This window comes from Haliotis asinina, chromosome 8, assembly GCF_037392515.1.
Source record: "Haliotis asinina isolate JCU_RB_2024 chromosome 8, JCU_Hal_asi_v2, whole genome shotgun sequence".
NCBI classification, from domain to species: domain Eukaryota; kingdom Metazoa; phylum Mollusca; class Gastropoda; order Lepetellida; family Haliotidae; genus Haliotis; species Haliotis asinina.
The window spans coordinates 61,149,270-61,174,116 of record NC_090287.1 but is presented as its reverse complement, the minus strand read 5'-3'; the positions used below and the strand labels follow the sequence as shown (position 1 = coordinate 61,174,116).

Sequence of the window (24,847 nt, the reverse complement as noted above, 5' to 3'; positions counted from 1 at the left end):
AGTAGTTTGTCTGCTGGAAACTGATTTGAAACAGACAGACAATTTTAATCTACGTCAGTTTGATGCATATCATTCTTTCTCACCTCCAGGTGACATGGCCACTTGCAGATCTTCAATCTTTGTTAAGCAAAATGTTATTCATAGCCAGATAACACTTAAAACTAATCTTCAAGCCGTTGCAGTGAGACCCACACTTTATATTGCATTTGCAATATGTTTGCTGTATATTCCGCCTTCTTTCACACTTCACCTGTCTGATCTTCAAGCGCTCTATGATGAACTTCCGAAACCCTGCATTATAATAGGTGATCTTAATGGTCATAATCCACTCTGGGGTGGTACCAGTACTATCACTAAGGGTAAAACACTGGAAGATTTTTTTTCCAGTAATGATCTGTGTATATACAATGATGGTTCCAGTACTTATCTGCATCCTGCAACCGGTACCTACTCTTCTCTGGATTTATCTCTTGCAGACTCTACTGCACTCAATGAGTTTGAATGGTCATTCCACAATGACTTTTGTGGAAGTGATCACTTTCCAACGATGGTGTCTTGACAACGTCTTTAAATTTTCTATGTCCAAAACTAATTGTATACACTTTGTAGAAAATATAAGCTGTATCAATCAATCAATCAATCAATCAAAACTGTATTTCTGTAGAAAGACCATCGGGCCCATATACATACGGTTTCAACATACAACTCAAATAACATATATGTATACACGCCTATCCGCATACATATATACACATACTCTGAACTTACAATGTGGTTTAATAAGGGTAAAATCTATAAGCGTATGATATGATACAAATATGTGATGTGGTGATTAATATAATCAGTCGTGTAATAACTTACATCTGCGTTCATATGAGTGCATTTTATATAGACTGAGCATTTTCAAACTATGTACGTTATTTGTCAAAAGTAGATTCTTAAAGTTAGACATGTTCGCAATGAGGTTACGGGGTAAATATTTACGACGTATCATCATATCTTGGACAAATGATAGTGAAATGGTATTCGTCCTCTAGGCCTCCCGAACAGACAGGACATTTTCTCAGATTTGTGTTAATTCTATACCATCGTCCTTCATTAAATTTATCAACCTTAATAATCTAACTAAATATTTAATTAATTTGTAATGTGCAGTGTGCAATTTCAAATAAGTATTTTTCAGGGTTTAATAAGGTTTTGAATTCTCTGTACAAAACATAACATGTACTGTTGTCAAGATCAGATCTCCAGTTTTGTTTAAAAATATCCACTAAACGCGTTTTAAATATTATGATAAAACTTACACAATAACAAAACAGCAAATACCGTATTTATGAAGCCCATGTCTTATAACCTAAGTTATCAAGCTTAAGTAACATTGCATAGGCTTTCCTTGGAATTCGATCTTTATGCATAGTTGTTATTTTAATCCAGTAGTTTAGACAACGGGAAGCTGCGTTTACAAAAATGGGATAACGGCCACATTCACCATACACCACTGCGTTAGGTTTCTCAGATCCAACGTTTAAGTATAATTTACAAGCAGAAAGATGTATTTTCTCAATACATTCATATTTTTATAGCCCCAAATTTCTGAAGCATATAATATAGCATATATAATAGTATTGATTGTATTTGACTATCAAATATTTTGAAAAAAGATATCCGGTGATAACGCACCAATGTTTCTAAGCTTGCCATTTAATACCATTAATGCTTTTTTGCCACGTAAGGACAGATCTGATAATGACTTGCCGAAGCTAACATTGCAGGTGAACAGAAAACCAAGATACTTATAGCTAGTGACTATTTTGAAGTTACTACCTTTAAAGTACATACATCTCTACCTATAAGTCTACCTCCCCTCCTAAAAACAACACTATTAGATTTATCAAGGTTAACGTTTAAACCCCACTTGCCCGAATACAATGTTAAATGTGTAGCTGGTTTTGAAGACCACATTTAGTGTCTGAAGCTGTATAAGGACCCTGAACTATCTTTAAATGGCACTCCCATCAAAGTTGTAAAGGAGGCCATGTTCTTGGGTTTAATGTTCGATTCTCATTTGACCTTCTTACAGCACATTAAATTCCTTAATGCCTGAAGGCACTAGATTTGTTGAAAGTTGTTTCTAACTCAAAGTGGGGACGGGATCAAACTACCCTCTTATACCTATATCGATTACTGGTCCGTTCAAAACTCGATTATGGTTCCATCGTATATGGTACAACCTGCAAAAGCAACCTTAAACTTCTCGATTCTGTCCACCACCAAGGCTTAAGACTTTGTTTTGGGTCGTTCGGAACTTCACCTATTGACAGTCGAGGCCGATGAACCATCTCTTACACAACGTCGTTTAAAATTGTCTTTACAATACATTACTAAATTATATTCTAATGAATGTAACCCTTCCTATAACGGTGTGCCCAATCCGCTTTATGAGGATTTGTTTAACAAAAAGTTTTCTCTTGTTCCGTCTCTAGGGCACAGAATTAAACCATTTATTTCTTCTGCCGACATTGAGCTGGAAAGTATATGGCCTTCCCGTCTTCTTTCTTCTCCTCCTTGGCAATTGGTCAGGCCGCAAGTTGACCTAACATTAACATGATTTTAAAAAATCAGAAACAAATGACTTGCAATACAAACAAGAATATCATCAATTAAAAAACGAATATATCAATTACAAATTCATATTCCCTGGCGGGGCCGAGGACGGTGGCGCAGAAGCAATATCCGGAACAATATCTTCTAGACCACCGGATAGCAGCTCTATTTTCACAGCGGAAGCAAACGCCATATTAACTGCTCTTAAATATATTCAAAGGCATCCTAAACATAGTCAATACATAAAGTATTCAGACTTACTTTCTTGTCTTCATTCGATTAAAAATCTGTCTTGCAAACATCCACTTTTGATAGAAATTATGGAATTGTACAATGATCTTGCTACTGGCCAATACGACATCGTCCTTTGTTGGTTACCCAGCCACGTTGGCATTTCTGGGAATACAATGGCAGATCTTGCTGCTAAGGCAGCACTCAGCAAATCTGTGACACCACTTCTTATTCCTTATTCTGACTACAAAGCTAGGATCAGATCATACACCCGTGATATGATGCAGAAGAAGTGGGACACTCAAGTAGGCATTCAACAAACTACATGAAATAAAACCCAACATTGGTTATACCTTCCTGGGTTGTCAGTCCAGATTTGTCATCATGAGACGATGCAATATTGGCCATACAAGATATACACATGAATACCCGTTGAAAGGTGAGGATCATCCGTTTTGTATCCCTTGTGATGAGAGAGTCACTGCCAAGCGTATCCTGCTTAACTGTGTTGAATTCTCCATTACAAGGGATAAATATTTCAAACTGTCAAGGATCTGTTAGTTCTCATTTAATCATTGGTTTTTTTTATAGGAAATTGATTTCATGGTTGAATTTTGAGCAATGTGATTCTGTAGATAGATGTATTTTAATGATTGGTAGTTTAGATTAGTTACTACAATTGTTAGTGGCTGTACCCTCAAAGGGGGTGGAAGTATTGTAAAATTATTGTCTTCCTGAGAGGGTACGTAAGTCCCAAAGCATTTGATGTAAATTTAAGTGTACCATGTTTTTAATCGTAGTATTCATGTTATTTTAATTTTAGTTACCATTTCATACACTCTGCAGCGGGTGAAGGGATGGTGTAAATCCAACAAGGGTCCATGCAGGTAGCAAAGGTACTGTAAGTCCCTATGGTCCCTAGTATGGTGATCTACCTTCTGTTGTTGGAGATCTATAGCCTGTTTTATAATGTTTTGTCCAAATAGTGATATTAATTTTAATTTTTCACTCTAGTTTTACTTATAATTGTGATATTCTAGCTGTTTTACTGTCCTTCGTCGACAGAATTTTATAGTAGACATATATTTCTTTTCAGTGTTAAATGTTCTCGTCACGATAAAGATGAAATATTGCCGATGTGACGTTAAATATGGACTCACTCATTCATTAGTTTTGCTATGTTTCGTTTTATTTTGCCAGAGAAAATCAAACAGTTTCAATTTCTTTAAACCACTATTGAAAATCTCACACAAAAAGCACACGTTTCTATAGTTTTTACTTAATATGGTGCACTAGCTATTGCAACGGAATGGCGTGTAATTACACAAAATAATACACCTTTTATAATAATGTAATAAAGAGGTATTCTGTGAAACTTTAAAAAACACAACTGATAATTGTGAAGAATATTTTATTTTTAATAAAAGTTTGTTTCAAGATCTAAGGCACCGTTTGTTCTTTTTAGAAGCGTCAATGATGTTTTTGACTCCGCAGATTCATCGCGCATACAGTATATTATATACGTGAAAATATATACACATACAGTAAAACTATGCCAACTCACTTTTTGAGCTTGCATTGTGAAATACATCAACAATACTGCCAACAGTGACAACATTCTACAGTTACTTACAGAGGAGCAGGCAGATATTCAATCAATAATGCGTTGAACTAGACTGAACTAGAATATATTACTTTAGAAACCATTTCACACACTTCTTCCTGGCTTATTCGTCAGCAGTAGTTCAGGTCTCCAGTTCGGTGGGTGCCCTCACATTGTTCAGAAATTCTTGTGTGCTCTCCTTTCTAAATAAAATAAAATGGAACAATATAGACAATAGTTAAATGAGGAATATCCACAACAGACTGTTCAACAAGAAATACGTCCGTGACGTTTAAAACACTTGGAAGGTATGCAGTAAAAAAATGTAAAAAACGTAAAAATAATGTTAATTTTCCTAATTTAATATATTTACTTACTTATAGTTGTAAAAAAAATTATGTGTGGTTATATTGTGTTCAGTTACCTCTATAAATGGAGGTTCAGAAAGGAGGGGAAAATGAAACTCTAAGTTTCTTTTCGGCTTCTGGGATGAAGCACAATGTTTTGAATCGAACGCTTTCTCGTTATTGTGTTGGGTTGAGTTCTTTCCAGGTAAGCTATGCCGGATGTATAGAGAAAGCACTGATGTGAATTGCATTTCAACGAAACGGGGAGGTGTGACTGTATTCAATATATTATACCAGGCTGTTATGAAACAAGGGGGTCACATTGACATCATAAGCACTTGTTCAAGCTTGACGGAACTTGTTTACTCCTGGTCAAAGTTACAGTAAACATGTCAGCACTGTAGTCAAAGTCCCAACGGGAATTTTTACATACCACATAACCTATGTTATTGAGATATCTGAATTACTATAGCTCGGAGACTCTACCCAACCATGCACCCGCTTTCTCATGTTAAATTTCATCTTGAGCATGCGCAATACCTTCGTTACTTACCCAAGGACCCGGCTGTGTGCTTGTACACATACGTCTTTGCGCCACCAAACCAAGTAAAAGGTAAGATATGATAATAGGACAATAAACAATCAGTTAGCACTAGGAACATGTATTTCTCACAAAGTCCGTGCAAGTTAGTGCTGTTAGGCTAATAATCTCCCAGTTCTTTCAAAGATTTGACTAAATAGTGTGGCATGCTGCAGACCTGGAAGCCAGTCAAATTCAAATGTTGCAACATCACGAGCCACTGATTATATAACAACCCAAAATATTCGGGTGAATATTTCCTTGTATTCCTCCCCTGTTTCGCATTTCTCACACCTTAAACGTTATCAGAAGCTAATCACCCGTTTATATCGATCTCATTCTCTACATGTGCGAAACGTCAGACATGCTAGGCGGATAATGAGATAAAATTTTGATAAATCCTCTTGGTATTACAAAATATTCAAATGAATATATAAAGTATTTGGGGCGGAATTTTAATGAATGGCAATGTAAACTACAGGTTGTCCTGACCAAAGAGTTCTAAACAGTGTATGACGCGTTTCTAACTGTTATATTGCCTGGGACTAAAATCCTTAACAGGCCAACACGTTGGAAATTACAATCCATATCCCAACTATGATCAGTACGACGTCATGGGGACAGTTATAACAAAAACACACATCTACTATATCATCGCGGAAATATCACAGTATTGAATTTCCATCTTTATTTTTCTAAATTCTAAAAGGTTTTTTTTTAGATTAGATTGATGAATTACAGTGGATCGTTGTCTACGTTTGACTGGAAGCTTAGAATCATCAACAGACCAACACGTCCGAAATTATAATCCGTTCTCCAAAATGCTGTCTTCACAAAATGTAGGGGAACCTGAACTCTCACTTTGGACAAGAAGTGTATCCGTTCACAAACTTTTCAAAGACATCTTATGAATGCACTACCATTTTACTATAGATTGGAGTGCTCATTTTCAATACAGTAGCCCCATTCACGTGCATGGCTGAAATTTTTAAAGAATGTCAATAAATCACTGTAGACCATTAAGACAATCGCCTTGGATCACACAGTCGGATTTTTTTGTTTGAAAAGGAAACTTGTACACATGCAAGCTTTACGTCAGAAACCAATCATCTTTCAAGGGCGCTTACTGTACAAACAACATACTGATACGGTTACAGACTCCGATGAAGTTTCCATGCCTTTCTAAAAGTATATGTCCAGCGACAACGAAATTACATATCTACCTTATCACCCTGAACATACCGTCATATCACAAGCATTAATACAGTAAGATTAAGGCACTGAAAATGTACTCTTTAGCATTCTAAAATTTTAAAGGGTATTATAGATTAGGTTGATGAACTACGGCGGATTATTTTTACAAATGATTAGCGATACCCAGTAGTCATATTCTTGTCTTGGGGGTGGTCTGTTCCCCAAACTGCTCGAAAGATGATAATTATCCTTATGTTTTCCCCTACCAAATGGGTCATTTTTGTTTTCTGTTGACCCCACTCCCAAAAAAACAAATGGAAAAATTAGGCATAATTGATTGGGCTAAATAGCATGATTCCTGGAGTATGAGAAAGACTAGTCCAATGGTCATTTGGAAGGGCGAGTGATGCCGAGTGTCGTATTGGATAATATTTTACCCTTGTGGGATTGTGGTGTTGGAATAGGTCTCCAGCAACCCGAGTTTGTTGTAGTTGTTCATAGTTCTCTGTGGTATCATACTCCAACACTGTTGATCATTGCTCACAATATCAGTCACCGGTTTGTCGTATCCAAGACGTTATGATTACTGGCCACAAAATAGAGCATCTGCATTTCTCGGAACAATAGAAAGATAAAAATAGAAATAAGAAAACGAACATGAAAGTTATCATTTCGGTTTTCAAGAAGGAATGACAATTTTAAACAATGGTTGTTGTTTACGAGTGAACGTCATCTCAACAAGAAAGATGTCTTCTACAGCATCTGGAGGGATGGCAACTCAAAAACACCGGGACTTTGTGTCAGAACCAATGGGACAGAAGCCTGTAACTGACCTACCAGGAATAGGGAGATCTCTTGGTGACGAACTCAGGGAGGCGGGGTTTCCAAAGGTGAGAATACACTTTACGATGTCTTACATTTCAGTAGACTGAAAAACCAAATATAAATGACATTTATGAAAAGAATGTCAGTCTACTGACAAAAACGAACTTATGAATTTGCAAAATAACGCCATGAAAAAAAGAAGACCCGCACAATTGGACTTCAAACGATTCACTAATTTTAACCAAGTGCTGACTTGAAAAGTGGTTTCAACAGCTGAGCTGCGCGGCGCCCATAAAACATGCACAGTGATTAGGTTCTTGCGGCTTGAACCGGGAAGGCGACTCGTAACAACACAACAAGTGATGCTTTCAAGGATTTTCTCTGTGCTCAAAGTTGGAGAACAAGAGATGTTTCTTTTGATAACAAGCATCTCGGGCCTGCAGTAATAAAATACACTGGTCCCATACACGGTTGCAGATTTGAAAACCAAGCTTTCGAGAGAGTGTAGCATTAGAAATACTCATTTCATTGTTAAAAAAATTGCTCAACTTAAATGTTTTAATACATGTCTGTGGAAAAGTTGAAAAAATATGTTGATTGTCACAGACAAAAACTCAATGTTTGTTTTACTGACATAAGTGTCTACCTGCCTATGTGTCTGCTAATGACAATATGCAATACACAGCTTCATTCACTGACCACATTCACTTTAACCTTAACACCTATCATGTTATACAGATAGCGTCGTTTACCAGATCATACAGAATATCCATGTCACATTAACCTGTGACACGTGTATTTACAATAGCTACCTATGTAGACCTACAGGTACAGTTAATACATGTATGAGTATGAACAAGGTGGAACGGTCTGTCTCTTCAATACATCAAGGGTAATTAAAGTCATCTTGATCATGTTCAACCTTTCCGTTGAATACTGACAAGTATTCAGTATTCTATGATGAGAAAAGCATTATATATTTACTCATGTGGGTATGCATACTAAACTGAAGAATGCTCTCTTTCACCTGGTATGACTGAAACCTGGCTTAGTGTTGATAATCTGTTACTTGGCAGCAACATTGCACTCTTTTTACCTCTCACCTCCAACAAATTACTGTTTATTGTTTTCACGGCTTGCAATGTTCTTGGCAAGTTCTTGGAGATGCCAAACTGAAGTATGCTCTCTTTCAGTTGATAGGATCTGACTTAGTGTTTATAATCTGTAACTTGATAGCAACATTTCATTCCTTTTCACCTCTCACCTCCAACAATTTACTGTTTTCCAGGCGCGCAATGTTCTGGGCAAGTTCTTGGAGATGAACCAAGATCGAAATCGTTTCAAGCGCTGGCTGCAGAGCAAATGTCGTGCCAATGAATCACAGGCACAGGCTTGCTACATGGCACTGAAAACCTGGTGTGATAGTCACATATGACGTACGTGACCTACCATATCACGCCACATGTACTTGTGCACACTCTTACTTTGTTCTTTTTAGATTTACGTTGCACAACGCAATATTCTTTTGCCTAAACGTTTATAGGTGGTGGTGACGTGGTTTCTTGAATCTGGACACAATTTGAAGGGATTGAATATCTGTATAACTAAATATCTGAACAACATTTATGTCCAAGTTACAGCCTACGTAGTTCTCTTGTCTGTTATGCTTTGGTAGGTTAAAAAACAGCTGACTCATTTCAGATTGGACCCGTAACTATATGAAATAGTAGTATGGAATTAATGGTATTTAAAGCTCCAGTAGACATTTCACATAGAAAAACCCAAATTCCTTAACATTTTACATTAATGATAAATAACCATTTGTTCACAGAATACCATCAGGCGCTGATGACATAGTTATGCATGTTTGTTTGACACAGTCTGAAAAGTTGTACATGAACTGATTAAGCAGTTGTGATCCCAAGGCAAGAATCAGAGAAAAGCTTTCTATGGGAAAATGTAAGCTGAAGTGCATTAATTGTTTGTGATGATATTAGATAAAGCAAACTGATCTGACAAACAAACAGCTCTGACATCTATTCAATGTGAGTTTTTCATTTTACCTGCTGGCAAGATTCAATAAATTCTTCTTATTGTATCTGTGTTGTTTTCACTGATTACATAGAGAAAGAGGCTAGCATTCACTTGCTTTTTAATGTGTCTTTTCTGATTGTATAGCATCAGTATCTGAAGTGAATGTTCAGAAGCTGATACCGACTGCCCTCTAGAGGATCCAGGTTAGTGTTTTCAGATGCTTGTCATAAGGACACTGATGGGATCATGTGGTCAGGTTCACTGATTTGGTTTATAGATGTCATTATATCCCCCTTGCACATATCAATGCTCATGCTGTCAACCATTCGTCAAGTGCTGATTTCACGGACTGCCGCCATTCTTTATTAGGATAAAGAAGTTGTTATCCTCTAAGAAAGTCAGTATTTTTCGTTTTCCAAATTTCCTTTCAAAGACTTGGATGTGACAAAGACATAGCAGGACATGTGTTGCCATGTGAAGTTATGCCCCCTTTATGAGCAGGATGTAAGGGTGTTTGCCCGCTCAGACTGTCACATCGCGCATTGAAAGAGACAACAACTGATGAGTCGAACATACACTGAGATCCAAGGAATCGCTGGTCCTGGGATTGAAATCAAGATTTGCTCTAGTTGTGATGATAACAATTAGAAGTCTCATAATAATAAGAAGTCTTATAATTCGCTAATCACAACGCAACAGAGCCACTGTGATCCTTTGTCACGATCATACCCATACTCTAGGATCTGCAAATTATCTAAATATGACGCGACATGACGTGCATGATATTAATTTTCAGTTGAAAGGATATGCATTATAGATTAAATATTATGTTTGATACACACTTTTGGGGTCACGTGGCCCATTAGTCTGCGCGGTGGCAAGCGGTTTATAGAGTTGCCTCCCTTGGTCACCCCAAACGCCAATGAGTTTGTTTCTAATACTGTTTGGTCAAGTTTGTATGTAGATTTGTCAGAACGTAAACAGCAGCAGCTGGTGAGGCAACGAGTGTACGTCGTACTGCGCGTGCAGCAGCGACACGATTACTTTGTGAATTCTGTAACTCTAAGTGAAATCAACATACATAACTGTAGCGAACACTGAAATCACATATAAAGAACGGACTGCCTCCGTGGTGTAGTGGTTAGAGCGTCCGCCTGTAGAACGCGAGGTCGCGGATTCAATACCCGGCCGCGTCATACCTAAATATGTTAAAAGATGGTACCTGCATAGTCTGTCATACGGAGTCTGAAGCAAATATATCAATAGACTAGAAATATATCAAAGAAATGTGACAAGTCTTTTCTTTCTATTATATTTTATCATTTATCATACAATGGGTAATGTTTTCCACAGGATAAAGCCAACGGATATTTTCGGTATCCGTTCGGGCCATATATACGGATACCTATGCAAATTAGAGAGGTCATATGCAAATTTTAGGGACTACTTTCACACTGTAAACAAACATGGCGTCACGCCCATCTATCGGCGATCGTGTCCAGATTGACGGCCGTGGTTACGGTTCTTTGAAGGATGGCAACATAGCTGTAAACATTGTCCCAGCCAAGACTTCACCAGCACCGAAACGTAGGCGTCATGCAATCATTGACTCGGACAGCAGCCAGGAAAATCTCGAATGAACTGTTTGACACTTTGTCAGTTGACAAGTGCGCTTGCAAAATGCCTCCCGAACATTATATTTGTTGTTCAAAAGTTTTTGTCATTTTTCAAACTAAGTTAATATTTGGTGACGACAATACGCTCAGTACGACAACAAACATAAAAGCTGACTGGGCACTACATGAGTGATCAGTCCCCTAGAACTGGTCTTAATGTGGAGCTGCTACTGTGACTGACCACTGCAGGAACGGTGACTAACTTGGTTCTTTTCCTAAAAACACCAGCATAAGCACCAAATGATGTGTCCATGGACGTTGAATTGATGAGCAGCATCACGCTGCGAGGTCCCAGATGAAGCATGCCTGTACCTCCAAGGCGTAGCATGTTGGCGTGTTCCAGAATGATGCACTTCGCTGAGAGGGAATGATAACAGTCCGATCGTCTGACCTTTTAAAGAGACTATGGAAAGTTCTTTTTTTTCAAATATGTCTTGCTTGTTGCAAGTTTCCTGCAATTCGAACACGGTTAGGTTACTTTGACCATTTTCACACACTCTTTCTCTAGTTCAAATACACAAAGTCATTTAAAATAGGTAGGTCTACCTATGCAGACCTACAGGTACAGTTAATACACGTAATTCTAAGTATGAACTAGGTGGAAAGTTCTGTCTCTTCAGTATATCAAGGGTAATTAAGGTCATCTTGATCATGTTCAACATTTCTGTTGAAGTGAATTAATTATGTAACATCAATGACGTCAGCTCTGAAAAACATGATATTTTTACTCATGCGGCACGCATGCTAAACTGAAGCATTCTCTCTTTCACTTGGTAGGACTAAAACCTTGCTTACTTTTGATTTTGTGTTTCTTAACAGCAACATTTCACTCCTTTTACTTCTCACCTCCAACAATTTACTGTTTATTGTTTCCCAGGCGTACCATGTTCTGTGCCAGTTCCTGGTGATGAACATAGATCAAGAGTTGTTCGAAGAATGGCTGACCGGCATATGTGGCCCTATTCCCATACATGCGCAGTACTGCTAGAGGGCACTGAAGGCCTGGTCTGACAATCACTTGTCAGGTGCCCGCCATGTCACGTCATGTCACTAATACTGCTGTAATTGTAACTGGGTCACAAAATTTAGAGTTTTAGGGTTAGTTATTGTGGGTCACATTTTCTACAGAGAATTATTTAAGCGGCACGCCTCTAAGGCAGTACTTTACAGTTACCTCCCTTTGCAAAACATATAAACACAAGTTCTGGAGCTATATATAAAGGCTAGCTAACTGTTTCTCTCTCGTGCTAAGACTTTGGTGAGTTGACTACATGTTTTGTGACCCATTGCCTTGGATTTTTGTGTTTGAAATCGGCATTGTAAAGTTGAATTCTGACTTTGTATACCTTGCTCTCTTTGCTTAGTAATAATACAATATTTGATGCTTTAAACTTGTCTTTCTTCTGTTTTGATGGTTCACAGGGATTTCTTACACCTCCTTTTGTCACGGCAAATTCTTAACCGTAACAAAAGCCTATGTAGCCATCTTGTCTGTTATGGTGTGGTCGGTTTTAAAACCCCCATAAGACATTTCTTTGAAACAGATTTGACCCAGAACTGTATGAAGTAGTAGTTATACTACAACTACCATCTGACACAGGTTACAGGTGCTTGTTTGGTTTGATGCAGTTTTGAAAAGTTTTGCAAGGCTGACTGAGCAGTTATTAATCCTTAATCCCAAGGCAAGAAACTAGAGAAAAGTTTTCCAAGAGAAAATGTAAGCTGAAGTGTAAGCTGAAATGCAAGAATTGTTTTTGTCGTTACTATACAAAGTAAACTGATCTGACAAGTAGTTAGGTCTGACATGTAATCAATGTGAGGTTTTTTATTTTATGTTATGGAAGGTTCAGTAAATTATTGTCATGACATTTGTGGGTTTATTTTTTATTGTATTTTGATTACATGGAGACTTGCACTCAAACGTGTCTTTTATGGTTGTATCAGCATCTCATGTGAATGTTCTGAAGCTGATATCTATTATCCTCAGGTTAGGGTCTCAGAAGCATGTCATAAGGCAGCTGATGTGGACTTGATTTTTCCATGTCACTAGATCCCACTTGTACACTAATGCTCATGCTGTCAGCCATTCGTCAAGTGTTGATGGTTTACACACTGCCAACACAAAGTAATACTGATGCAATTTCGACTTTTGAAAATAAAAACAAATTAAAAATAGGGTTGTTTAGTGTTTTCACGAAAGTTTTGATGGATTACATTTTATATTTATGAGGATAAAGTTGTTATCCACTAAAAACGTCAGCTTTGTTTGGCTTCAAATTGGCTTTCAAAGACTTGGATGTTGCAAAGACAAACCAGGACATGTGTTGCCATGTAGAGTTGTGCCCCCTTTATGACCGGGATGTAAGGATATTACTTTTCTCAGACTGTCACTCTGAACATTGAAAGGGGAAGCAACTGATAAGTCTAGCGTAGACTGGAATCCTGGGAATCACTGGTCCTGGGGTTGAAATCAAGATTTGCTGTAGTTATGGTCCATGATCTGCCAGTGCAATACACATACTCTGGAGTTCGAGATGGTCTGCAAAGTGTCTATGGCAAAGGATGATGTGACTGCTCTTCAATTTTCAAGAGAACGGATATACATCAACGATTAAATGATATGTTTGATACACAGGGGCAGTCTCTGAGCTGCGGAAGCTACTTATAGTGTTGCCTCCCATGACCACACCAAACACCTATGAGAGTTGTTTCCAGTCCTGTTTGGTCTATGTTGCATGTAGTAGATTTGTCATGACTGGTAATACAACGGGTGACGTGCCGCACGTGCAGCAACGAGACGATTACTTTGTGAATTTCGTAAATGATTGATTCTTGCATCGCCTAATTCTCCATGCAGGCGAGTCCAAAGAGTGGACGCTGGGTGTTATACTTCCAATATAAAGAAGGAAATCCTAATGATCCAGGTTGTTACAGACCATTTACACTTTATGAAGTGTTTGGAAGATATTTCCTAAGATTATTTGCAATAGGCTAACAAACTGGGCAACACACGTTGTCTAACCACAAAAAAATATTATTTTTCCTTAGACACTGTAATAAATAAATGAAGAAATAAATAAATACCTGGCTTCCAGAAAGGCATACTTTGCCCTGAATTCACACATTTAAAATCCGTCTTTGATTCAGCTTTACATAATGGAGCTTTATATATATTGGCAATATTAAGGGTGGCATTTTCAAACTTGTAAGAAAATTGCATGAAAATGTAAAATCTTTTGTTCTTGTTGGGAATGTTGTACCCACTTCTTTGATTGCAACTTTGAAGTTCGCCAAGGTTGCTAATTGTCTCCACTTTATCTTTTCATTTTTCATCACGACATAGTTGAGCATGAAATTTAGAGACTATCAATTCATCTAATTTCCAAAAACAGTAGGTTTATCTCCCAATTCCTTACTGGCTGCCAAACAGTTATCGTCAATACATCAGGATCACACGTGCGCAGTTCCGGTTATTTATAGTTCCGGTAGCTTTCCTCACAGAATTTGACAACAAAGGGCGGAAAATGAGAATCTTCACGTTAAGTAACTTAAAAGACAAAATGAAAGATAAGCTGTGAACCAATGCTTTTTTTAAACTTAGTCGGGTACATGTCCTGCGACCTATTATAGTAGCAAGTTCAAGTTCACAAAAGTCACTAATTGTTTCATTCCTACAAATCTACCTTAAAGCAAACACCCAGCTAGTCACACAATCAATTATTCGAGATTATTTTAGGATAATTATTTCACGAATGGCATCAGAAATTCTGAATTGGCGATAACTGTCCCAGTTAACTGTGACAAAAAATATCTGTTAGATTCCCTTCTGCAACGTTAGATAAAACCACAATGGACTGACCACATCGGTTAATAGCTAATTAAGAGTAATAATTAATTATGTTTAAAAAAGACGCAACTTTGTTTCTGTTATTTTTAGGTATGTACTTACAGAAACAATTATCAAATATGCAAATGCAACTTACAAAGTTGAAAAATAACACACTGAAAAAAGCCTCGCGGAATTGCAGTTCAAACTACTGAATACGTTTCTCCCAGCGTTTTGGGGAAAAATTGGATTAAACCAGCCATGTTAGGCTGTGCGCATAGCGCATGCGCAGTGATTTAGGTTCGCGCGGTAGTTTTTTCAACGATCAAAGCGACAAATGCGTTTGTCAGGCCGAAAACGAGCCGAGGCGAGTCGGGCCGCCATTTTACTGTCACACCTTCCTGTGTCTTATATATGTAGGTCATACTTCCAAATAAATCAGAGTCGAACGCCTATGTAAATATACAATGGTCCCATACATGGAGATTTGCAAACCAAGTTTTCAAGCAAGTGTTGCATAAGAAATACTAATTTCATAGCTAAAAATTGCTCAGCTTGAAAACTGAAACGTTTAAATACATGTCTATGGAAACATAGGAAAATATGTTGATTGTGACAAGCTGTCTCTGTCACTGACATAACTCAATGTCTGTTTTATTGACACCTGTGTGTCTACCTCCCTGTCTGCTAATGTAGGCAACCCGTGAAGGTCCCGGGGTAGAATAGGCCTTCAGCAACCCATGCTTGCCATAAAAGGCGATTATGCTTGTCGTAAGAGGCGACTAACGGGATCGGGTGGTCAGGCTCGCTGACTTGGTTGACACATGTCATCGGTTCCCCATTGCGCAAATCGATGCTCATGTTGTTGGTCACTCGATTGTCTGGTCCAGATTCGATTATTTACACACCGCCTAAACTAAACTCACTCACTCACGCTAATGTACGCTCAACGTTAAGCACTCGCCCTACAGTTGTTGATCACGCCTCTCGAACCGATTTCTCGGTAACCAATCCTTCGCTAGATTCCAGGAAAGCTATCAGGCGCTTTTATAGTTTGTACAGCTTGACCTGAGCTACTGCACACATGAATGACCAAGTAGGTCAGTTGACACAAACGGCAGGTCGAGTTAACTTCATTAAACTCGAAGCAAAGGGGGGAAGAAAAAGAACGTTGCGTTCGCGGGATGCATATATACATGGATTCGTCACTAAACTTCTTCCGAAAAAGAACTTTTCTTAAAAAACCAATCATTTCATGTTGTCATTAAACTGTTCATACTGTCATATGCTCTCCAGTTAGGTTTACTAACGTTACATCGCAGACGTCATTTACATTCACAAGCAGATTCACTCTCACCCCCTTCACTCAGTTCAATTATCAGTGGAAACACCATCTTTAGGTTCATGTTTAAAGACAGGACATTACTGATGATTTCTCGACACTGACGACACAAACGACGACCATGTCTCGGCTGTTTGGAAATGTTGACAATCAACTGACAAAGGTGCACCCCTTCACAATAATAGACCCAACCAGTTGTGACACGGCCACGCATTGTATTGCTATTCACTTGATCAGGTCAAGGTGACCAATCTGTGGATCATTGCACCGGGTACTACTTGATGGTGATTTCAGTGCAAGAGCCAGCACCATGCCTAGATTCCTTTGATTTCAAATATCATGATTGTATGCCCAGTCACTTCACCGATTTTACTGGTGATATTCAACTCATAGAAAAAAAGTAATATATCTCTCTTTAGAGTTAACAGAGATAACTCTGATTATAACATTGATTACACAAGTCTCGTCTGAACGGTTTCCTGCCGATTGGGTTCCGTCCTGTTGCGCAAGTTAGGATACTAACCAGTCCAGAATTTTAGACCAGCTCATTCAACTGGATATTACTCAGTAAAAATAATGTTACACGGCGACCTTGCCTCGGCTGTTTGGACATGTGGACAATCAACTGACAAAGGTGCACTCTTTCACAATAAGAAACCTAACCAGTTGTGATGTGGTCACGCAATGCATTGGTATTCCCTTGATCAGGTCAAGTTGAACAACCTGTAAATTGGATTGGATTTTCCGATTCTGCAATTCTAAACTATACACTGAACTGGTACAAGTGTGCTCTATTACATGTAATATTGTTTTGAATTGAAAGTGGATAAGTTTATTAACGTTTTTGATCAGTAAAGTAACCTTCTATTTCATTATATCAAATGATGATTAATTGATGTCACAAACATCCAGTTTTATGGTGTCACGAAATAAGTATCCATATGGAAAAAGAGTTATCATCAGAAATTTGATTTATAGTATCCAAAAGGTATTTTATGATACCTAAAACATTTTTGTGACATTAAATAGAATTTTTGATGTCTGATAACCAATTGAGAAAACTATTTATACACAACACGAAACAAATTTAAAATCAAATTTTGCCATCTGCTCAACACTGTCACAATTAATAAAATTAATTTGAGACCCTTGGGTGATAAGAGTTGGGTATTGAAAGTGCGCTGGTTGATGAACAATTCTTTCTTAAATCCCGAGCATTAACTCGTCAGCAACCCCTGCTTGTCATATAGCAGTAAATAAAACAGTTGTGCCATGCAGCCTTGTCTTCAGGGTCCGGATGCGATAACTACATGTCATCTCAATACTGATACATTTCTTGTGGGTTTCCGGAGATTTTCCTCGTGGCGAGGCAAACCGTTCCTAGTCCTGTAAGACCAAAGTTGGGTACAAACTCCCCACTCTTTGGCGGTGTTTGGGAGCATCAGATCAGGTCGTGGAAGTTTCTATTGAGGGTTGTATGCTTAAAGAGCAGCGTGTGACTGAAGCTGGACTCAATACTGTTTTCGTCGAAATACATGGTATTTTGAACTCTACACCTTTTGGGTATACCTCTTCTAATGTGAGAGACATTGATCAAGTCTAAACACACTGTACATGAAGACAATGTCACTTTGGGAAGGTCAAGGTTGTGAATGAATAGCTCATGAGGTCACGCACCTGCTTATTGACTGAATGGAAAACGCTTGTTGATGTTCCTTATAAGGATAACTCGTAGTGAAATGAACTCTCACTCAAGGCCGTGATTTGGACCAGAGTGTGAAACAAAACACGCTAGTCATTTTTAAAGCAAAATATACGTATCGTAGAAGCATAACGGCTGTGAATGAAACGCTTTTTCGTAAAGCAAGTTGTTTTGTAGCCTCTTAGCTGAATAAGAACACGATACTTGACCATCGATCTTTAATCCCAGAGCCGTTACATTACCAGTTGCGTCCCTTGATGGAAGCCTTCATTATCGCCAATGAGGGGAGAATTAATTGTTTATCAGTAAAGTCACATCTTTCTCATTAAAGATATGGTCTTTACAATAAACATTTAAATAAAGACATTAAGCCAGTTGTACAACATTAACTTAAAGTCTCTCAAAAACACACTGCCTTAACACAACTAAACAGCTTTTCAGCTTTGGGTATCTGAAATATTACCACTTTAAGTGTTCCAGGAAATATGAAGAATAGACAACTTAAGGTTCAACTTACAAAACTGTACAAAGTATTTGAATATTGATTGAACTGTAACTTGTCGTCCACTTGAGGTTCTTGCAGCACTCTGACCTCTAACATCGACTACTGGTTGGTCTTCGCATCCACTGGACAACGTTGTATCTGAGCTATGGCATGTCTCTCCCTTTTCTGAGGTAACTTTGGATGAATAACCTGCGTTTCAGTTTGTTTTGGACAAAGGTCAACTGGTGGACTCTCATCTTAAGCTGGCTCGGGTGCAGGTTCTCCCGACTGCCTCAAGTGTTTTCTGTTTCTCCTCAAAATCCTTCCATCAGCTGTTTTCAATTGGTTGGATCTTTCACCAACTTCTTCATTCACTATTTTGCCAATGTTGGTATCTGTTATATGGTTTGATCCGTACGACATCACCTTCTTTCAGCAAAGGCACTGAATGAGCTGACCTATTGTAGTACTTGGTCTGTTTTTTTCTGTCTGGCAACAAGCTTCTCAGTGATGGTATCAGCTATACTTGGTCTGAACAAGGTCTCAGCTGTTGGTAGGCGAGTTTTCGTTCTGTTCTTTGTACTGGTGATGTGCCAATACCTTCTGACGGTACATTTCTCCAGTCCAGCAATGCAAGGTATGCGTCTGAATGAGCGAGTTTTGATTTTTGTTAGAGTCTCTTAACAGTCTTTAACGCGCTCTCAACCTTGCCATTTGATTGTGGGTATCTATTAGAAGAGGTTTGATGCTGAAATCCATATCTGGAGGCAAACCTGGCGAATGCATCCGAGTTGAAAAGGGGCTCATTATCTGTAATTATTTGGTTTGGTATGTCATGTCTCGCACAATGAGCACTGAGTTTCTCGATAACCTCTGTTGAGTTCTTACCACTCAAGCTGTCTACCTCGAAATAGTCAGAGAAGTAGTCCATAGTAATAGAATAACTATGGTCATTAAACTCGAAGAGATCACTTACAATCTTTCCCACGCTCGGGAAGGTAAGTCATGGCTTCGAAGTGGTTCTCTCCCCTGATCTTGTTGAACACTATTGCAGATTTCACATTTTTTTATATGATCAGTCAAGTCCCTTGTCATGTTTGGCCAATATACACGTTCACTTGCTCTGCGATTAGACCCTTGAATACCAACGTGGCTGGAGTGTATTGGTTCTGTGATTTCATCCCTCATACTTCTGGGAATGACCAATTTTTCCCCTTTTTCCCCTCTTTCCCACATCGTTCTGTACTGAGAGTTCTTCACGAAAACCGAAATATTCCCTAGCAGAATGTGGCAAGTCGTCTTTCTCTTCTGGTCTGCCTTTCAGGGTTCTAATTGCACTGTCAGACTGTGACTCGTGTTGAATCTTGCTGAAAGCTTTGTCCGAGACAGAAACATATTGTTTCATGTCAATAAACACTGTTTCAATTTCTGTTGGGTATCTCACATTCATTTTAAAAAAATGTCATCCATTTCAACACTTCTTGTTCTCCTTGTACAAGGCAAGTGTCTGCTAGATACATTTGATAAACTTTCTTATAGACAACATGCAAGTCAAACTTTTGAAGCCTGAGCATTATTCTGTGGAGACGTTTGGGTGCACTGTGCAAACTTTTGTTCATTATTGACTCTAATGGCTTGTGGTCTCTCTCAACTTTCACCTTTTTCCACATGTGTAATACTCAAACCTCTCAACTCCAAATACAATGGCAATCCTCTCTTCTTCAATCTGGGCATAGTTTCTTTTAGATGCAGTCAACGCCCTAGAAGCATATGCAATGGGTTGACCTTCTTGCAATAAGCACACACCCAATCCATTCTGAGAGGCATCACATTGAATTACAGTCCTAGCTGTATCATCAAAGTATTTCAAGATTGGGTGTTCAGATAGAATATGCTTGATCCTCTCCAGAGACTTTCCATGTACATGTTCATGCCAGCAAAAGTCAACTTTGTCATGTAACAGCGATCTCTAAGGCGCAGTCACTTCAGATAGTTTTGGTGCAAACGTTTGGACATAATTGACCATTCCGAGAAATGTTTGTACACCTTGTTTGTCTGTTGGAGCAGGCATCTGCGCAATCGCTTCAACGTTCATAGGGTCAGCTTTCAATCCATCTCTTGTAAGAATATGTCCAAGGTAAGGGACTTCAGGTTGTTTCAGTTTTAGCTTTTATTTGTTCATTTTGTTGCCCTTTTCTCTACAACGATCCAGGAATGCAACAAGTTTCTTGTCATCATGATCTTTCTCTGCTTCAGTATCTGTCAGACCCACTCCAAATATGAGCACATTATCATGGATAGCTTTTACACCTTCAAGCAATTCAACAGCATTATCCATTCTTCTTTGGAACTCTTCAGGTGCAAGAGATATCCCAAATGGCTTGCGTATCCATCGGTATCTAGATATCTGCTTTCCTCATCCAGAGTGAAGTGCCAAAACCCATTCCTGGTGTCCGCTAGAGTAAAATATCTGGGATGTGATAGCTCTGGCAAGATATCATTCATAGTAGGTGTCGGGTAATGGTTTCGTTTCAAGGCTTTATTCAGCGGTTTTGGATCTGTGCAGAGACGTATCTTTCCATTAGGCTTTGCAACAACAGCCATGGCCGATATCCAGTCTGTTGGCTCTGTTACAGGCGTTATCATTTTCATCTTCACAAGCCTTTCTAATTCATCTTTTAGTTTGAGTTTCATGGCCACAGGAACTTTTCTGCAAGGCAGTTGAATTGGGGTTACTGATTCATCAAGTTCCAAATGAAGTACCCCATCCAAATTCCCTTCGTCTTCAAACAAATATTTGTATTCCGTAGTTATATCTGTCATCTCAATACTGGACGACTGTAGACCAGGGGCATTTGTTTCCTGTGCTGGATTGATGGACATGCTGTTCTCTTTGTTCAGGGTGATTAGCTGCATGTGTTGTACAACTCTTAATCCAAGAAGTGGTATTCGGTCACCTTTTAAAAACAACATTTCAACACTACACTTCCTTCCATTTTGGGGTTTTGTAATTTTGATCCATCTCTTGTCTCTGTGTCATTGTACATGACCAAAGTTGGTGTAGTTTCATCAAATATTTTCAGTTGCGGATCCTTGAAGACCTCAGTGTATACTGCTTTAGGAAGAAGATTATTCATCATCATCTTCATCATTAACTTTCATCCAGGCAAACAACTTCTGATCTCTGATCCCCATAACTATTCTGTCAAGGATTAAGCTGTCCACTTTATCCCCTGAATTACAAGTTCTAGCCAGTGTACGAAATACAGTGGTGTAAGTGTCAATGTTCTCTGGGTATTCCTGATCCTTTTTATTGAAGCAATATCTTTCAAATATTCCATTTGTTTAACCAATGCAGAATTTTTCTAACTCATTCAAAACTTTTTCGTCGTCTTCCTTGTCATTTTCATTGGCAAACACAAACCCTTCAATGACATCCAGAACGTCTGGTCTAGTACATGTCTTCAAAGTGGCACACTTGAATTCTTGGATTCATTTGCCAGTCTAGCTGCAGTGAGATAATTGTTCTAGCTTCTTTTAAACTTCTTGAAGTTAGTGGCTAGGTTAGCTCTCAGATCTAGTTTCTGGGGCAGCGGAATGTTTACAGGAATATGCCGAATTTGTGGGGTGTGCTTGTTTATCTTCATGGTCTGACACGTTGAGAGATTCAATGGCAATTTAATGTCATTTGACAGAGTTGAGGCGAGAGCATGCACCAGTAAGATACACGCGTTGATTATGATGCATAACGGTCAGTTGGACCACATGCTCTCATTTGATCTCACGTCGTGCATAGATTTGTGCACTCGTGCATACATTAGATTAAACAATCAGTGTCTGGCGAGTATCATTTACATGTAAAGTGATTTGATTATCAAAACTGTTACCGCTTCTGACACCATGTTTCGTAGCGTCTCAGTTGAATAAGAACAGGATACTTAAGCATCGATCTTAAATCTCAGAGCCGTTACATTACCAGTTGCGTCCCTAAATGGGAGCCTTCATTATCGCCAATGAGGGGAGAATTAATAGTTCACCACTATCGTCACACAAGTAAAGATTATAAGAAAACAATGAATAAGTTTATTAAGAAACAATTTTATTAGACATCAGTTAAGAGAAACCCATCATTTATCTCCAAAACGATATTGGAGACATTTGAAGGGTAAACTGAAAGAAGATACTTATCCTATTCCATTAGTTCAATTATATAATCATTTCAAGGAGGAAAATAGAAGCATTCGTGATGGCAATATATACTCTTCAATAAAAGTAGAGGATCTTCATTTTTTTATTTACGATTAAAATTATTTAGGAGATTTATCGGAGTGAATCAATGTTGATCTGATATTATTGCATGTTTTGAGAGAGCATCACCATTTGCACTTCCTTACAACCATAATTATTTGGAATGTAGTCGCTTTTGAAAGATGATTGGTGTATGGTATATAATTAGCATGTATACGATCTTCATTTTGAAACAAACGACTAGAAACAAACAATAAGAAATGTGTGATGCAAAATGAGTGTCAACATTAGTGATTTCTCGATGTTCTTGAAAAAGCGTCAAAATCAATAATGGGACCCCATGCATGTGTTGTGGTGCTACTGCGTTTTGCACGTGTTTTGTTTAGGGGTGGTAATAGAGGGAAATGATGGTGCGTTCATAAGATGTATGTCCTTGAAACGTTTATTAACGTTTACACTTCCTATCCTAATTGAACGTTCATTATCTTTGAACTTGAAAGTTGGAACAAAAATTGAAGAACCAGAAGTCGCCTGGCCTAGACCAGATTTTAAATGAACACTTATGGTTATCTGTATCAAAACTGCTACCTTTTCATGTGGAATATTTTAACGTTGTACTTCAAACTGGAACCTTGCCAGACGCACGGCTTACTTGCACAATTAAACTTATACATAAGAAAACGGGAAATCGTATCGACCCAAGTTCATATAGGCCGTTTTCCGTCTTGGCTGCTTTGGTAAACCTTAGTGAGTATCATTAATGAGAGACTGAATACATTTTGTGATGATAATGACATAATATCACATACCCAGTCCGGTTACGGAAAGGGTTTCTCTACAACAGACAATGTATTTGTTATTCATAACTGATAAATCGTATGGACAAATGTAAAAAGAAACTCTTTTGTGCTTTTATCGATTTCTCTGAAGCATTTGATAGAGTCTGGAGAATTGGGCTGTGGACCGAACTAAGACAAACTGGTATTAAGGGTAAAATTCTGACTTTAATTCAAAATATGTATAAGGACATAAAATCATGCGTTATGGTAGATTCTCAAAGATCAGATTTCTTTGATTGTCTTTCCGGAGTTAGACAAGGAGAAAACTTGTCCCCGCTCTTGTTCTCTATTTTTCTAAATAACCTTGAATCCCATCTAACGGAACAGTCATGTGTTGGTGTTCAATCATAAACAAATGATGATCATTTCATTTTATATTTCAAACTGCTAGTCCTACTTTATCTTCATCATACAGTCCTCTTAGCCGAGACACATGATGACTTACAAAATACATTAAATAAATTTGCTAAATATTGCGTCAAATGGAAACTTCAGGTAAATATAAATAAGACTAAGGTGTCGTGTTTGGTTCCTGGCCTGCAGCTAATTATAAGAGATCTTTCACATTGCACAATGACAAGATAGATGTTGTAGATACTTATAAATACCATAGAAATGGTCGTATGAATTTTGCTGTCAGATATATAACTGATCTCGGTGTGAAGACCTCTATAGCGTTATTAAAACGTGCTAGAAATGTTAAACTGCACCAGGACCTTCTCCTCCCCGCTTTTGATAAATTAGTTCTACCAATATTGTTGTATGGATGTGAAATATGGGGACATGAGAACACTGAATTGATAGAAAAAGTACATCTAAAATATCTCAAACTAGCGACTGGTTTGAGGTCTAACACACGAAGAACTTGGTAGAGGACCGATTCGGCTTCAAATCGCGACAAGATGAATTTCTTATTGGTGTAAACTGACATTTTCACATACAAAATACAAAATAGCAGCTTTTATTCTTCTTTAATCTACAACTCAAAGTAAAACATTATGTTTGGCTAAGCCATATCAAGGATATCTTTTGTATGAGTGGACTACCTCATGTTTTTGAAAACCCTCATCTCCACTCTAGCTCATGGATCATTTCAAATGTTAAATTAATTTTAAAGACCAGTTTTTACAATCATGGATGAGCGATATCCAAAATGATATTTGTAAACCCTTTCTTAAGTTCAGAACGTGCAGCCATAATTTACCCATAGGAACTGGGAGATGGCGAAATATTCCAAAGAATCAGAGATTTTGTAAACTCTGTGATTCGGACCTGATTGGTGATGAGTTCCCCTGTTTGTTTAAATGTTGTT

At 38.2% G+C, this 24,847-nt stretch overlaps 2 protein-coding genes across 2 annotated transcripts in view; one reads left to right on the top strand and one right to left on the bottom strand.

Annotated features, from left to right (window-relative positions):
- Positions 1–24,847, bottom strand: part of LOC137294674 (alpha-soluble NSF attachment protein-like) — a 282,044-nt gene that overhangs the window by 130,510 nt on the left and 126,687 nt on the right. The gene's annotated exons all lie outside the window — the stretch shown is intronic.
- LOC137293681 (barrier-to-autointegration factor-like) lies at positions 5,142–9,482 on the top strand. The gene is made up of 3 exons (XM_067824376.1): positions 5,142–5,398; positions 7,319–7,449; positions 8,673–9,482. The coding sequence occupies exons 1-3, from the start codon at positions 5,278–5,280 to the stop codon at positions 8,817–8,819; spliced, it is 399 nt and encodes a 132-aa protein (XP_067680477.1). The 5' UTR covers positions 5,142–5,277; the 3' UTR covers positions 8,820–9,482.